The 14,956-nt window shown below is 37.1% G+C and overlaps 1 protein-coding gene across 10 annotated transcripts in view; it reads left to right on the top strand.

Annotated features, from left to right (window-relative positions):
- The window catches only part of Ralyl (RALY RNA binding protein like), a 669,774-nt gene that overhangs the window by 430,327 nt on the left and 224,491 nt on the right, over positions 1-14,956 (top strand). For 2 of the 10 annotated variants that reach the window (XM_036177973.1, XM_036177972.1), the window contains exon 1: positions 638-865. The exons of the other annotated variants lie outside the window; for them this stretch is intronic. In XM_036177973.1, the coding sequence (XP_036033866.1) occupies positions 829-865 (37 nt within the window). In that variant the 5' untranslated portion in view covers positions 638-828. Of the gene's footprint in view, positions 1-637; positions 866-14,956 lie in introns of those variants that run through there. 10 annotated transcript variants of the gene reach the window in all.

Genomic DNA, 14,956 nt, shown 5'->3' with positions numbered 1-14,956 from the left:
AGGCGCCCTCCTCTCCTTCTGGGAAGATCATGAAACATGTTTAGGTAAGATTTCACCTCAATACTGTGAAACTAAAGGACTAGATACTGAAATGAGGTTGCAGGTAGATGGAAGGTTCTAGAAAAACTTTCTGTAAGGAGCAGCAGAATGCCCAGCATGAATTAGGTACTCTTTTGGCCTAAGTTTCAACTGTGTACCCCTCATTTTTTTTTTTTGTTCAAATGCTAAGCATGCAGTTCTGCTTTGCTGTCAAAGTACACACTGGTTAGGGAAATAGACAACATGACAAGTGATAACTGCTTCAATAGTTAAGTACACAAAATTCATGAGACGGTGGAGGAGGAAACGATTAAGTAGAATTTCTTAACAAAACACAGATCGCAGTGTTTTGGAGTGGCCAAGGCATCTGTGAACTCATAAGATACTTTTTTAATATTTGAAAATATCGAACAAGGCTCTTCATGTTTCACACTTTAATTTTCAGCTTTACTGTTCCAGCTAACTGCATGAATCTGTTCTTAATTCAGCTTTGCTCCGAGCACACCACTTTAATAGTCTACATCTTATTAGAGAACTTAACTAATATTGGTTGTGGGGGTTAGAATATTATATTTTTCTGGTAGATTTGCATTGGACAGAGTGGGTGCAGGCAGTGGCACCTCCCTGTAATTTCACGAGAATGGTATTGCCCTGGCTTTCGCTGTGTGATCGCTGGTTACCTTCTGTCAGCCAGCAACAGCCTCACTGCAAAGCAGGAGCAGAACCCGTCTCTTTGTCTCCGTGGTCAAATCAATTACTTCTTAGAAAGTCGGCATTTCCCCTTTCAGAATGACCATGTACAGGAGCAAACGCAGACATCAGAGATGTAAGTAGATGCTGACCCAACTTTCTCATATGACTGTGGTGAGAAAAACATACTTGATTTCCTTAAAGACTAATCATGACTCCTTCCGACAGATGCTGGTTGTAAGAAAGATTCTGTAGCTCTTTTAACCCTCACCTTTGTCTTTATCCCTGTTACATGCTTGAAAGATGTTAGGGGAGAGGGGATAATTTGCTTGTTACTATGGTAACCCTTGGAAAGGTTTACAAAATCAACAGAGAAACAGATCCAATGCAGTTTCAGCCTAGCTCAGCAGCCTTCATTCATGCAGGGTGCTGGACAGCTCTTCCCGTCTCTGTGAGTGATAGATTTTTCTTTCTTGGAAGTCTATTGAAAGGTTTGAGAAGCCAGTGTAAAACTTCTATTCATGCCTCCAGCTTCAATTACAAAATCTCAAGGGAAAGAAAGCAGTTCAGAATGGAGGAGGGATAGTTAATTGTGAATGACAAGGTGAATATTTAACAGTCTATGCACTGCCAAACTTCTTGGTACACATCATGTTTGTAACATAGCCCACTATGGACACCATTTCAAAGGGTTAAAGGGGGTATTCTGGAATCCTCCCAAAGGAGCAGATTCTCACTTTAAAGAACGAAGCTAAGTCCAAAACATAGATTATTATGGAGCCCAAACCCTGAGTATTTAGCTGAAAATCAAAGACTGATAATAAAACGGTCTCATGGCAAAGCAATATACTTCCCGTGAAAACCATCCCAATTACATCTTTCTCCAGTAAGTAAAACTTTCTCACTTTATCTTTTTTGTTGTGGAAAGTAAAAATAACCAGTGAGCTCCAAATGGCCTGTCACTGACTCTGTTTGCCATTCTCACAGGTATTGGCAACTTATTCATTAGTCAAATCTGTGCTTTCTAATTCTACATTACAGTGTATTTAGATGTTATGGAATTATTTAAAAAGCAGAAAAATTATCAGCAGCAATTCATCTGTCAAAAATCCAAAGCCTGATAGAAATGCATTCTTGTGTCTCATCATTTAATATTTGGTTTATGTAGAACTAACATTGTCCTCGTTCAGTGAAGTTTCATGAGCCACACAAACCTCTGAGTGCTAGAGCTATCAGCTCCTTCAGCTCGTTCTTATAACCAAGATAAAATACTGGAATCTGCTATAGTTTCTCATAAAAATGATTGGTGTGAAGTCTACAAATATATTGATGATTAATTTCCTTGTCATTTCCTCCTATAAGAATGAATCTAAATTATGCATGTGTTTGAAACACATCTCCTACCTCCTGCATCTTTTCTACACCCCCTCATTTTTCCCCTTGAGGGGAATCATCGCCTTAATGCATATAGCAAATAAACGATTCACAGAAAAAAATCACACTCAGTCTTTCTCCCACTAAAATGTGCTTGCTGAAGTCTGCGATTAAGCAGCAGGAGGAAATTGTGAATTACAGGAGACAAACCAGGAGATGTATAATTACACAGGCATGAACACAGTAGGGTGAACTAAAATGCTGTAGCTTAAAAATATCTAAGGTGTTTCTTATGTTCAATTGTATCAGTTAACTGCACTGTGCTCTATTAACTGTTTCTATTTTCTAATAATGTAAAATATGAGACACCATGGATATAATAAAATTAAAATGTATAAGGCTTAGCAATAAAAGCTAATAGAATCCTTAAATGAATTTCTATCTTGCACAAATAGTATTTGCAAGAGAAGAATGTACATGATTGTTTTTCAACCAATAAGTATAGAAGGTTTCTAAATCACTATGTAACCAACTTCCAGACCATTTCCCTTTCTCAAATAATTTATGTGTGTGCTTGATCATGTCAAAAGCATTATACTCTCCTAAGGCAATTGTACTCCAATTAAGGAAATAATTGTACACTTAACAAAATTTCACTGTGGGTAGAAAACAGTGTTTTCCTGTGATCCTCATTTAAATCCAAATAGTTCATAAATTGACCTCTTTATTTCCCAAAAATTACATAAAAATCCTCAGTAAAATAACACAACCTCCTTATAATGAAGTCAGTGATAGGAAGGGAAAGGTGCACATGGCTGTGTTGAAGCTTTGAAAAACTGGAAGAGCCAAGAAACTTGTGACAGAGAATTTAAAATATAATTTGCACTAAACATTTGAAAATCCTTGTGGGACATTTAAATCAATTCCTAACTCGCATCTGGATTAGCTAGTTGTAATTTTTGCATAAGAGGAGAGGTGGCTATGCCACCTCTTTCCTTGATTCGGGGAAGCAGTTCCATTGGAAAATGTCCATTCTCGAAGCCCCCTCAGTGGTGCTACCCTTCAATGCCCCCTCGATGATGCTCCCTCTCAGTGCTCCCTCAATGGTGCTCACCCTCAGTGATGCCCAACTCCCTCAATGATGCCAACTTCTTACTGCACAAATATAAACCAGCTCTCAGATACATGATTTGCTGAGTGGTTTTTGAAAATATTTGCATGTTTCACTGCTGATTTTGGGGGGAGCCAAACAGATCACTTTAAGGAAGTCTAGTACTCAGTATCTATTTTTAAAAATTAGTTTGCCTGGGAAATTGTGATTATTATGTATGACTTTTAACCATTGTGTTTTATACTATTTTCTCATGTTTTCTAAAAGGTTATTTATTAAAATCAACAATTTAAATTTTGAAAAACTCATGTTAGGTATAAACAAAGAATACTTGTAACCTCTCTTACTGAAACTTCAGATGACCTTGAAAGAGTATCTTTCGAGCTTTTGAAAGAAATATTGATACTTTTTATAAAAAATGAACATGCTTTAGAAATGCAAACTTAGAGGAAAACAAATGCAGAACCTACTGACACGTTATTGAGAATGTTCAGAAAAGGATTACCCTGTTTTAACATATGTTACATTTTATTTCTTACTGAATTGGAACAGGTATTAATTTTGTTGTTGATAATGGAATATTTGGGCGGGCTCACCTTCCTTAGTCTTTTACCATGTGTTCCGGCTAGTCTTATGTCAGCTTGACACAAGCTAGTGTTATCTGAAAGGAGGGAGCCTCAACTGGGAAAGTGTCCTCCTAAGATCCAGCTGTAAGGCATTTTCTTAATCAGTGTCTGATGGAGGAGGGCACAGCCCATGGTGGGTGTCGCCAGCCCTGTGCTGGTGGTCCTGGATTCTATAAGAAAGCAGGGTGAGCAAGCCATGAAGAGTAAGTCAGTAAGCAGCGCTCCTTCATGGCCTCTGCACCAGCTCCTGCCTCCAGGTTCCTGCCCTGTTTCAGAGCCTGTCCTGACTTTCTTTTATGATGAACAGAGATTTGTGTTTGTGAGACAAATAAACCCTATCTTGCCCAACTCACTTTTGATCATGGAGTCTTGTCACAGCAATAGGAACCTTATTTAAGATACCAAGGAACAAATGGATGTGGTTACTTTGAGAGCTGAATAACAGCCACCAGGGTTCTTGATAAATAATCTAGTTCACTGTCTATCACTTTGGCAGGGTGCGATTTCTTCTGTAACTTGTAAAGGAATATGTTTTCCAAGGTGTCTTCCATATTTATCCTTCAGTTCCTGCACAATATAGGCCTTGCCTTGTCATTCTGATCTCATTCATTGGATGGCTCTTCTTAACTAGCATGGTCATCCTAATCTTGTAGGCTATAGGTTCATGAGAGACCATAGAAAGACTGTAAAGGACCCTAGAATCCATATGAATGTTGGTTATTGCCTGTCAAATGAAGAAAGATACATATGTACATGCCTACACACATGTATGTACATAGACATTACATGTATGTAACTATTGAAATTCTAAAACAAATTTAATAAAAATTAATGTATTTAAAAGATAATATTACTGCTACTCTATATGTATATAATCAAAACATTACACTGTACTTCATAAATACATGTGGATACTTTTAAAATAAAACTTACTTGTAAAGTTGATACTAAATTTGTAATTACTATGCATACAGTACCATAACTTTTATATAAAACTACATCAGAGGCACATCTTACATAGTCAGTGCTCAAAATTTTTCATATTCAGAAAAATAAAAAATTACAGAACTAGAAAATGAATACAGATATGCATATTTACAGAATTATAATACCTTCTCAGTATTTGCCTTCTGAAACTACCTGTACATAATCTAGTCTTTTTCAGACCAGTAGATCTTACCTAAACCTGAGTTAAACCTCCATCTCCTTCCTTGGTCATCTCCCTATTAACAATGGCACTCACTCCCTTTCCCTATGCCTTGACCATGTTTCTTTTGGTTGATTGATGGTGCTCATTTACATTTGAATATGCAGACACCTTGTCTGTTCAAAGTGTCACCCAAATTCTCATTTGAGTTAGTTCTCCAGGTCTACTTTCTCATCTCTTTTGAATATTTTGCACTTTTATAGATGATTTCTACTTTCTGTCTTTTATGTAGAAAATTATCACTTGATTTCACTCATCTTTTGTTTCTGTTGTGGTATTTTCCAAAAATTGGTGCATCCTTAATACCTAATTGTTCAGAGAAGTTTAATCATCCAAAGATTTGTATTTAACCATTTATTACTCTTCAGACATCACTCTAGTATTAGGGCTACAGCAATGCATGCTATGGTGTTTTGCTAGGCACTGGAAGATGATGTGTAATAGTACACATCATATGATGGGAAAATATGGCATGGAATAACACATAAAGGAATTTTGGAAGGTGGAGCGGGATACTTGCTTTGTATGGTATAATTATGAATGCCACTCTGAGTAAGAGAGCATACCTTATTAAGTAGATAGCCGCAAGGATTCAGTGAGTGGTTCTCCTTTTCTCTGCATATTTCAATGATATATTCAGCAGGTGTGGAACAATGAATGCAAGGATGTATGGAACAATGCAAGGGAGAAAGCTCCCAGAGAACTTTGGATAATTGAAGGACAGCAGTTTTGTAAGTAAAATGAGAATAAATAGATGAAGTCAAAAAGTATTAGAAATATAGAAGAAATAGGAAACCTAGAAACCTAGAATTTAATTTAATGCATTTCACTTGTAACTGAATACATACATATTACATATCTACTAAATTAGTTAAATACTTCTAATTGACTTTTGTGATGCATCTTTTTAGAACATAGAAAAGAACCACGTTATTAAAAAATTCACCCAACAATCATAGAATGGTAATTTTCATCTTTACACTTCACAATCAACTGTAGATACTCAGGGATCACAAATACACAATTTTATTAGCTACATTATCTATTCTTACAAATTTTATTCTTAATATATTTGTATTGTTGACATGTTAACCTTATTTATATATAAAGGCTGTTATAGAAACTAAATTAATAACTTGGTAGAACTGCTGTTAAGTCATCTTGGTTCCTAAAAGGGTCAAAGCAGCCTGCTGCCAGTCTTAGGTCAAACAGAACGGTACCCTTAGTATTCTGCTATGATTAGAAAATGAATTGTCCCAGCTGTCAGTTCCATATTTATTGCTGTGTTAAGTTTTAGATGAGCTTACATAATTATTTAATGAAATTATTTAGTATAAATTACTAATATAAAAAGATTATTTAGAACAAATAGTTATTATTAGTGATCTCTCTCCTACTATGATGGTTAGGTAATTGATTAACTAATTAACTACTAATTCTCAAATTATTTCCTAACTAAAATAGTGATACTTCTGTTACACATCTAGTTAAGCATATCATCTGTATTTTAAAATATTTTTAAGTTTATATTTTAGAGTTGGTTGATTTGAGGTTTGAATGGAAAAATCTCTCCAGAGGATCCTGAAAAATTCAATTCTTTGTTTCACTAGTATTGATGCTGGGAATTTTGTTCTGACATTTGAATTTTCTGTAGCCTGTTTTTCTTCTTACTGTTAATTCTATAACTGGTATGAATTGAGAAGTTGCAGCTATATACATTCCTCTATGGAATTACCTCTATGTGAATGGAATTGATACAGTCTTTTGAGTATGTACACTGGGACTGTACATGCCAACCATGTGGTAGAAATGATCAAAGGCTACTGACAACCCCCCCCCCGCCCCACTTCCAGATTAACCTTAAGTAGAAATGCATACAGTCTGCTTCATGTTTAACCAAAGGTTTTATAGCCTTTAGCCAATGGATCTTTCTGGCTGTAATAATACAGGTTAGTTCTCTGTGTCTGTCTGTCTGTCGGTCTGTACCTCTCTCTCTCTTTCTCCCTCCCACCCTTTTCTTCCTCCCTCTTGTGCCTCTCTTTTTCTTCCTTTTCTCTACTCAACAATGCTTCACACAAAGGTGACCTTTATAGATGGAAAACATTTTTTACATTTGTAAATTTTCTCCTCTTTGCTATCCAAAAACAACCCAAACCTCATACACCACCTTATTTTTTTGTTTATTATTATTATTATTATTATTATTATTATTATTATTATTAGTTTTAATTTTATACATCAGCCATGGGTTCCCCTGTCCTCCCCCCTCCCGCCCCTACTCCCACCCTCCCTCAGCCTCTCCCCTCCATTCCCATGTCCTCCAGGATCAAGACACCCCTGGGGATTCATTTAAAACTGTTGGATTCAGTACAGGCAGGTCCTGTCCCCTCCTTCCAGGCTGAGCATGTGTCCCTGTGTAAGTCCAAGGTTCCAAACAGCCAGCTCATGCACTAAGTACAGGTCCTGGTCTCACAGCCTGGGGGCCCCCCAAACAGATCAAGCTGTTCAATTGTCTCACTTATCCAGAGGGCCTGATCTAGCTGGGGGCTCCACAGCCATTGGTTCATAATTCATGTGCTTCCATTCGATTGGCTGTTTGTCCCTGTGCTTTTTGCAATCTTGGATTCAACAATTCACGCTCTTACAGACCCTCCTCTTTCTCGACAGTTGGACACCTGGAGCTCCACCTGGGGCCTGGCTGAGGATCTCCTCATCCACTTCCATCAGTTATTGGATGAGAGTACCAGCTTGACTGTTAGGGTGTTTGGCCATCTGATCACCAGACTAGGTCAGATCAGGCTTTCCTTCAACCATTACCAGCAGTCTACAGAGGATGTATCATTGTGGATTTCAGGGGACCTCTCCAGCACTCTGCCAATTCCTGTTCTCATGTGGTCTTCATTTATCATGGTCTGTTGTTATTCCTTGTTCTCCCTTTCTGTTCTTGATCCAGCTGGGATCTCCTGCTCCCCTAAGCTTTCTTTCCCTCAAATCTTGCCCTTCATTACTCCCACTGTCGATGGAAAGCATTTTTTACATTTGTAAATTTTCTCCTCTCTGCTATCCAAAAACAACCCAAACCTCATAAACCATCTTCTTTTAATTTCCCATGTCCTAAAATTGTGTTCTGTACTTACTCCTAAATTTGCATAAAAATCAAAACATCAGCTCTTCCCTCACATGTTCAGGTACAAGGACTCAAGAGAATGTCATTTGTCTGTTCAAGGAATGTTACAGTTAAAAATGATATGCATGAAAATTTAATAAGAACAAATTATACATATGAAACAAACTAGGCACATGGCAAAATTGAGATTTCTGGCAAATGCAGAAATCAACCCAACTCTTTAGCAAGCTATAATCTATCATTCAGAAGTATCTCCTCCCACCTCATGTGTATCTCTTTCTCTGTGAATTCATTTCCTCTTTTGCTATCCATAAGTGTCTTGAATCAGGACAATCTCATCTGTCTGGTTTGCTTTTATTATCTGTATTTTTGTGGTCATGCTACACATCTATAGCTGAACAATGTCAATAAATCTTTCTCTTCTATTCTCTTCTAGTAGCTTTAACAATTCAGATCTTAAACTGTACTTTCTAATCTATGTGACATAATAATTTTTGTATTTTAAATGCTAAAAGTTCTAAGGCATAAATATCTTATTTCATTCTTGACATAAATTAAGTTTTCCCAAAATTATCCATTGGAGAAACTGTCCTCTATCATTTGTGTGTTCTTGGGACCTCTGTCAAAATCAGTTAACCATAAACATGTGGATTTATTTATGGGTAACTATTCTGGTGTATTTATATGTCCTTGCTTTCTATTCATTTTTCTAGTAATTTCTTAATGTCAGAAATGCATATGGAATTCAAACAGCTCATAGTAAGATAAATAACCTAATTGAGAAAAATGAGCAAAGGTAATTTTTAAAAGAAGACATACAAACACTTAATAGACATATGTAAAAAAGAGCTGATCAACAATAACAATGAAAGTGCAAATTAAAAACATAATCAGATACTGACTCATAGCTGTTACAATAACAAATATCAAAAAGACAAAGAGTAACAAACAGTGTAGAGAAAATGCAACTGGTTACATCCTTGAGTAAAATAGATTGGAGGTTTTTTAAAAAACGAAAAGTGAAACAATAAATAACCCACCAATTTCACATTCAGATATATACGAAAAATATAAAATAAAATCAGTTATCTAAGAAAGTACTTTGTACCCTTTTATTATTTGGAATTCTTAACAATAGCCGATCCCAATATATACAAATCCCAAGTGTCCATCAATACAAAATATGCATAGAAAAAGAAAATGTGAGGTGAACATAAAATAGAATACTACACTGCTTTAAAAAGTGGCAAATTCTGTTATTTTTGATAATATGGCAAAATCTGGAGGCCAAATATCACATGATTTCAATTATATGTGGGTTCAAAAATTGTTAAACTTCTAGAAGCAGAGATTTGTATGGTAATTGCCAGAGCATATGTAAGAGGCAATGAGAGGGTGTCTTATGGTTTCTAGACTGTGATGAAACATTATGACCAAAAACAACTTGAGGAAAAGAGTGTCTGTTTCAGCTTACAACTCTTAGGTCACAATTCATCTCTTAGGCAGTCAGGGCAGGAACTCAAGGCAGGAACCTGCAAGCAGGAATAGAATGCATGCCATGATGTGGTCCTGCTAACCAGTTCACCCTTCATATCTTTTTCAGCTTGTTTTTTTAATACAACTCAGGAAGCTGTATAGGTAGGTGCCCTTGTATAGATGCCTACAACAGGTTGGCACCAAGCATAAGGGGCTAGGATATCTGTTATTAACAATTAATCAAGAAAATTTCCCATGTGTTTGTGTACAGTCTAATCTTATGAGGTGATTTAATGATTCAATTAAGATTCATTCTTCCCAGGTAGGTCTAGGTTTGTGTCAATTTGGTAAAAGTTACACAATTTTAGATAGAAAGATAGAGGTATTATAAAGCAACATGATGACAGTGATAATACATTGCTTGAAAAATCTTGAGTAGATTGTAAATGTTCTTACAACAATGATATGACAAATATGTTTTGAAAGCATACCAATTGCCCCAATTAGACCATTTACAATGTGTACATATGTCAATGTCTTTAATGTTGCAGCAATGTATCCTATGATTCTTACCAGTTGAAAATGCCTAAAACAAAATTTAAAGAAAATGCTTCAATGAGCAAAGATTCTCTGGCAAAATTATAAGAAAAGATAATAACTCATGAGAATGATGAAAGTAGATGGGAAGTAAATTTTATTGTTATCTATGTCTCATCCTTGGTGACTTAATCAGTGTTCTATTGCTGTGAAGAGACACCATGACCATTGCAACTTTTATAAAGGAAAGTATCTACTTACAGATTGCTTATAGTTTCCAGGGTATAGTCCATCATCTTCATGATGGGAAACATGGTGACATGGTCATGTTAGCTGAGAATCCTACATCTGGTTCCACAGACAGCAAGGAGAACCACTAGACTTAGCTTGAGGGTTTGAAACCACAAGTCCCAGCCACAATGACACACTTTCTCTGACAAGGCCACATATACTCCAACAAGGTAATACATCCTAATCCCTCTCAAGTAGCACAATTCCCTAATGACCAAGCATTTCAATATATGAGTCTATGGGGGCCTTTCCTATTCACATCACCACAGTAAACTACTTAGCACCATAGGCTTGCAGCTATATGTGGTAGCTTGAATAAAAATGGTACCCAAAGGCTCATAGGGAGAGGAACTATTAGGTGTGACCTTTTGGGAGTAGTTATAATCTTTTTGGAGGATGTATATCAACTGGGTTAGGCTTTGGGTTTCAAAAGTTCAAGCCAGGTCCAGTGACTCTTTCTTCCTATTGCCTGTGGACCTGGGTGTAGAACTCTTAGCTGCTATGTCCGCCATGCTCCCCACCATCATGATAATGGACTAAACACATGAACCTGTAAGCCACCCCAAATTAAATGATTTTCTTTATAAAAGTCATCATGGTCACAGTATTTCTTCACAGAAAGAGCATCCTTGAGTAAGGCACCATATCAAATTATAAAAATGCATTCAGTTTGACTTCAAACTCAGTCTCATATTCTATTACAGTTTCAATGCTGTTTAAAAGTCAAAATTTTAGTCTCTTCCAAGACTCAAAGAAATCTGTTAACTGTAACCTCCTATAAAGTCAAAATAAATAGCAGATCAGACACTTCCAACACACAATGGCACAGAATATACATTACCAATCCTAAAGGGAGGAAGGGAGCATGATTAGGAAATACTATACTAAAGCAAGACCTAAAACTAGCATGGAATCTCCAAACTCTGCACCTCCATGTATGATGTCAAAGACTCTTTAGATCTCAACTCCATTCATCTTTTTTTACTACAACATCTCTTCCTTTTGGGCTGGTTCCACTTCCTGTTAGCAGCTTACCCCAGCAGGTTTCTGATAGCTCTGACAACTCTAACATCTTGATTTCTCCAAGGCAATCCAGGCTTCAGCTTCACAGCTTTTCACAATGGCCTCTCTGAACCTCAATTCTGGGACACCCCTGACAAACACTTGGTCTCAGTGGCTTTCCTTGGTTGCAGAGAAATATCTACAACCCCGTTCTTGTATCCCTGACTCTAAAGCCAGAATCACATGACTGAAACTGCCAAATTTGCTGTTTGATGGACCTGGAACTTGACTTCCTCATTCAAATATATTTTCTCATCAGCTTTCTGTTTTCAACATTGGTCGAGCTTTTCTTTGATTCCTTTTCACAGTTGGAAGCTTAGCTGGGTGGAGTCATGCCCTGAGGTTACCACTCTTTCATCCCACTTAGCATCAAGCTTTTCTTTAGAATTTTTATTTCCTTGAGCACTGGACTTGGCTCCATTACATTTCTGGTGCTCTTTTTCTCCCCTCAAACTGTACATTTTGTATTTTTTCTTTATTAGCTTGCTCCTTATCATTATAGATCTGCATAAGAATAGCCACTAATAACTGCATGACATAGTAAATATTAGTCTGTCTTGAAATCTTCTGCTAACACCAACAATCCAAAACTCTTCAATTTAGCTTCAGGCAGAATTTTGGGTCAAGAGCAGAAAGCAACATTTTCTTCAGCAACATATCAGAATAAGTTTATAGTCAGCTTCCTAATGTTCTCCATCTTTGAAACCTCTTCAGCCAGGCCCTCATAATCTACATTGTTCTCAACAGCACCCCTCCTAGGATAGTCTATTAGGCCCTATGTAAAATAGTCAAAGACATTCTTACTCCAAAGCCCCAAAGTCTACATTCTGACAACAAGCAGCATGGTCAGGCCTGCCATAGAAATGCCCCACTCCCTAGTAACAACTTCTGTCTTAGTGTTCTACTGCAGTGAAGAGACATCTTGAACATGGAAACCCATAAAGGAAAAAAAAAACCATTTAATTGGGATTTGCTTACAGTTTCAGAGTTATATACTACTACTGTCATGATGGGGAACATGACAGCATACAGGCAGACATATGACCTTTGAGTTCTACATTCAGATTCATAGAGCGCAGGAAGAGGCACTGGGCCTAGCTTGAGGTTTTGAAACCCCAATGCCTACCCCACAATGATATGCTTCCACCAACAAAGCCATACTTACTCCAACAAGGCAACAGCTCCTAATATTTCTCAAGTAATGCCCATCCCTAATGACCAAGCATTCATATATGAGCGTATAGGGGCCACTCCATTCAAACAACTATACTTGGAGAGTCAAAAAGCAACTTTCTTCCTTTTTAAACAATATTTTTTTATTATTTGTCGTTGGAGTTTTTCTGCCTGGCCCACGGTCAGGACAAATCTGTTTCACCTGCCAGATGCTCAGACCCAATCAATTAAACACACAGAAACTTATATTGCTTACAAACTGTATGGCCATGGCAGGCTGCTTGTTATCTACTTCTTCTATCTTAAATTAACCCATTTCTGTAAAATCTATACATTGCCACATGGCTTGTGGCTTACCAGTGTCTTTACATGTTGCTTCTCATGGCAGCAGCTGGCAGTGTCTCCTCCCAGCCTTCCTGTTCCCAGCCTTCCTGTTCCCAGCCTTCTCCTCTTCCTTGTCCCGCCTAACCTATCCTTCCTGCCTGGCTACTAGCCAATCAGCACTTTATTTATATAGAGTGATATCCACAGCACTTCCCCTTTTCTTTTTTGTTAAAAAAGGATGGTTAACTTTTACATAGTAAAATTACAGATAACAAAACAATTATCAAGCAAGAAATATAGTTACAATATTAAAGAAGATATCCTATCTATCTTATATTTGTGAGTCTAAAGTTTTATATCTAACTTATCTTGTATCATAACTGAGGAAATTATAACTATCTAGTCTTCAACCACATCAAAGACCTCAGAAGGATATAATATTATCTGAGAACCGGGAGAAGGATGCAAGCAACTTTCGGGAGTCTTGCGGGGTAGACAGAGACAGCTGGCAGCCTGGACAGTCACCTAATGTTCCTTTGTAAAGTTGGGGCATTTGTCTTCAGCCCACAGGGCTAGAGTCTCTTGGTCACTTTTTTCAGTGTCCTGTAGAATGTCTGGCAGTTTCCTCTGTGAAGCAGGAACCTGAAGGACCATTTTGTCAAGCAAAGTTTAGTGGTCACCTTTCTATGGGTCCTGCAGGTCCAGTTGATCAAGCAGTCCAGGCAAGAACAGTTTCTTGCCCAAATGGCTATTTTTGACAAGGTTAAGATAAACTTCATATGAAGTGTCTTTAACGCCCATCCTCCTCTTTGAAGTAAATTGGTGCTGCCAGGAGCAGACATTTCTCACTGTCCAGAAAGTCTAAATTTTAAATGCCATATTCTGTAGACCTTTGAAGTGTTTGAAGATTACCTATCTGAAATATCTCTGTGTATACCTAGAAGACTTAACTAACATGGCTGTGAGTATGATTATCATAGATGACCAGTTATTAATCCATTTTTAATTATCCATTACAATTTTAAATGAGCTGTACAAACATAATACCTTAAACAAGAGTAGAAATATATACACAGTATAACAAAATTAACTTTAAGTTTGTATCAATAGACTAAAATCTATACCAATGTAAAACATTTTAAATGAGTTGTTGCTCTTTAGAAGTAACTTCATTAATCTACCCTTTCATCCTATCATATCTATATCATATCCCCTTTTTATCTTTAGAAAAAGATGTATTTATAATCAACCTGTTTTAAATAAAATATTGGTTTTTCTCTGTCCCACACAAGAGGGCTCTTCTGATTTGGGACACAAGAATCTCTTAACCTTTTCTTTTAACAATGTGCTTGGGTTTAGAGAAGGAGTGAGCCAATTCCATCTCCAAAGCCAGCTGGGAATTTGGGCATAGTTTTTCTTACTACTTCCTGCTGGAGGGGGCTGCTGTATCTTATGGGGACACAAAGAAAATTTTAGGATTATGGAGTAGTCCATGAGGGTAAACCTCTGAGCCAGTTGCCTTGAAACCATTCTGGATGTTGGATCATCTGGGCCATTGTGTCATTGGAGACCTTTCAGGTGGTCTTGGCTGATCAAACCTGATGTATCTTAATCTGGAACAAATCCATAGCCTCTGGCTTTCTGTGGAAACAAAAGCAGAGACTCTTTTCCAAAGCAACATATCCTTATATCCAAATTTTGAAGTCAAGGTACCTTTAAAATTTACATATTTGTTTCACTCAACAGCTTTTACAATCAAATCTTTTTCTGCAGTTAAAAATCCCAAAGACAAGACAAACCAGATTCTCTGTGTAATATCCATATTTGTAAGACTGAAACACCACTGTGGTTGCTGGCTCTGCCCACCTCAGCTTCCCAACATGGTGGTGGTACAGTTTACAGCCAGCTCTGGGTCTAGA

Source organism: Onychomys torridus, chromosome 2, assembly GCF_903995425.1.
Source record: "Onychomys torridus chromosome 2, mOncTor1.1, whole genome shotgun sequence".
In the NCBI taxonomy this organism is placed as follows: Eukaryota; Metazoa; Chordata; class Mammalia; order Rodentia; family Cricetidae; genus Onychomys; species Onychomys torridus.
The sequence above is the reverse complement of the archived record's forward strand: the minus strand, read 5'-3'. Positions and strand labels throughout refer to the sequence as shown.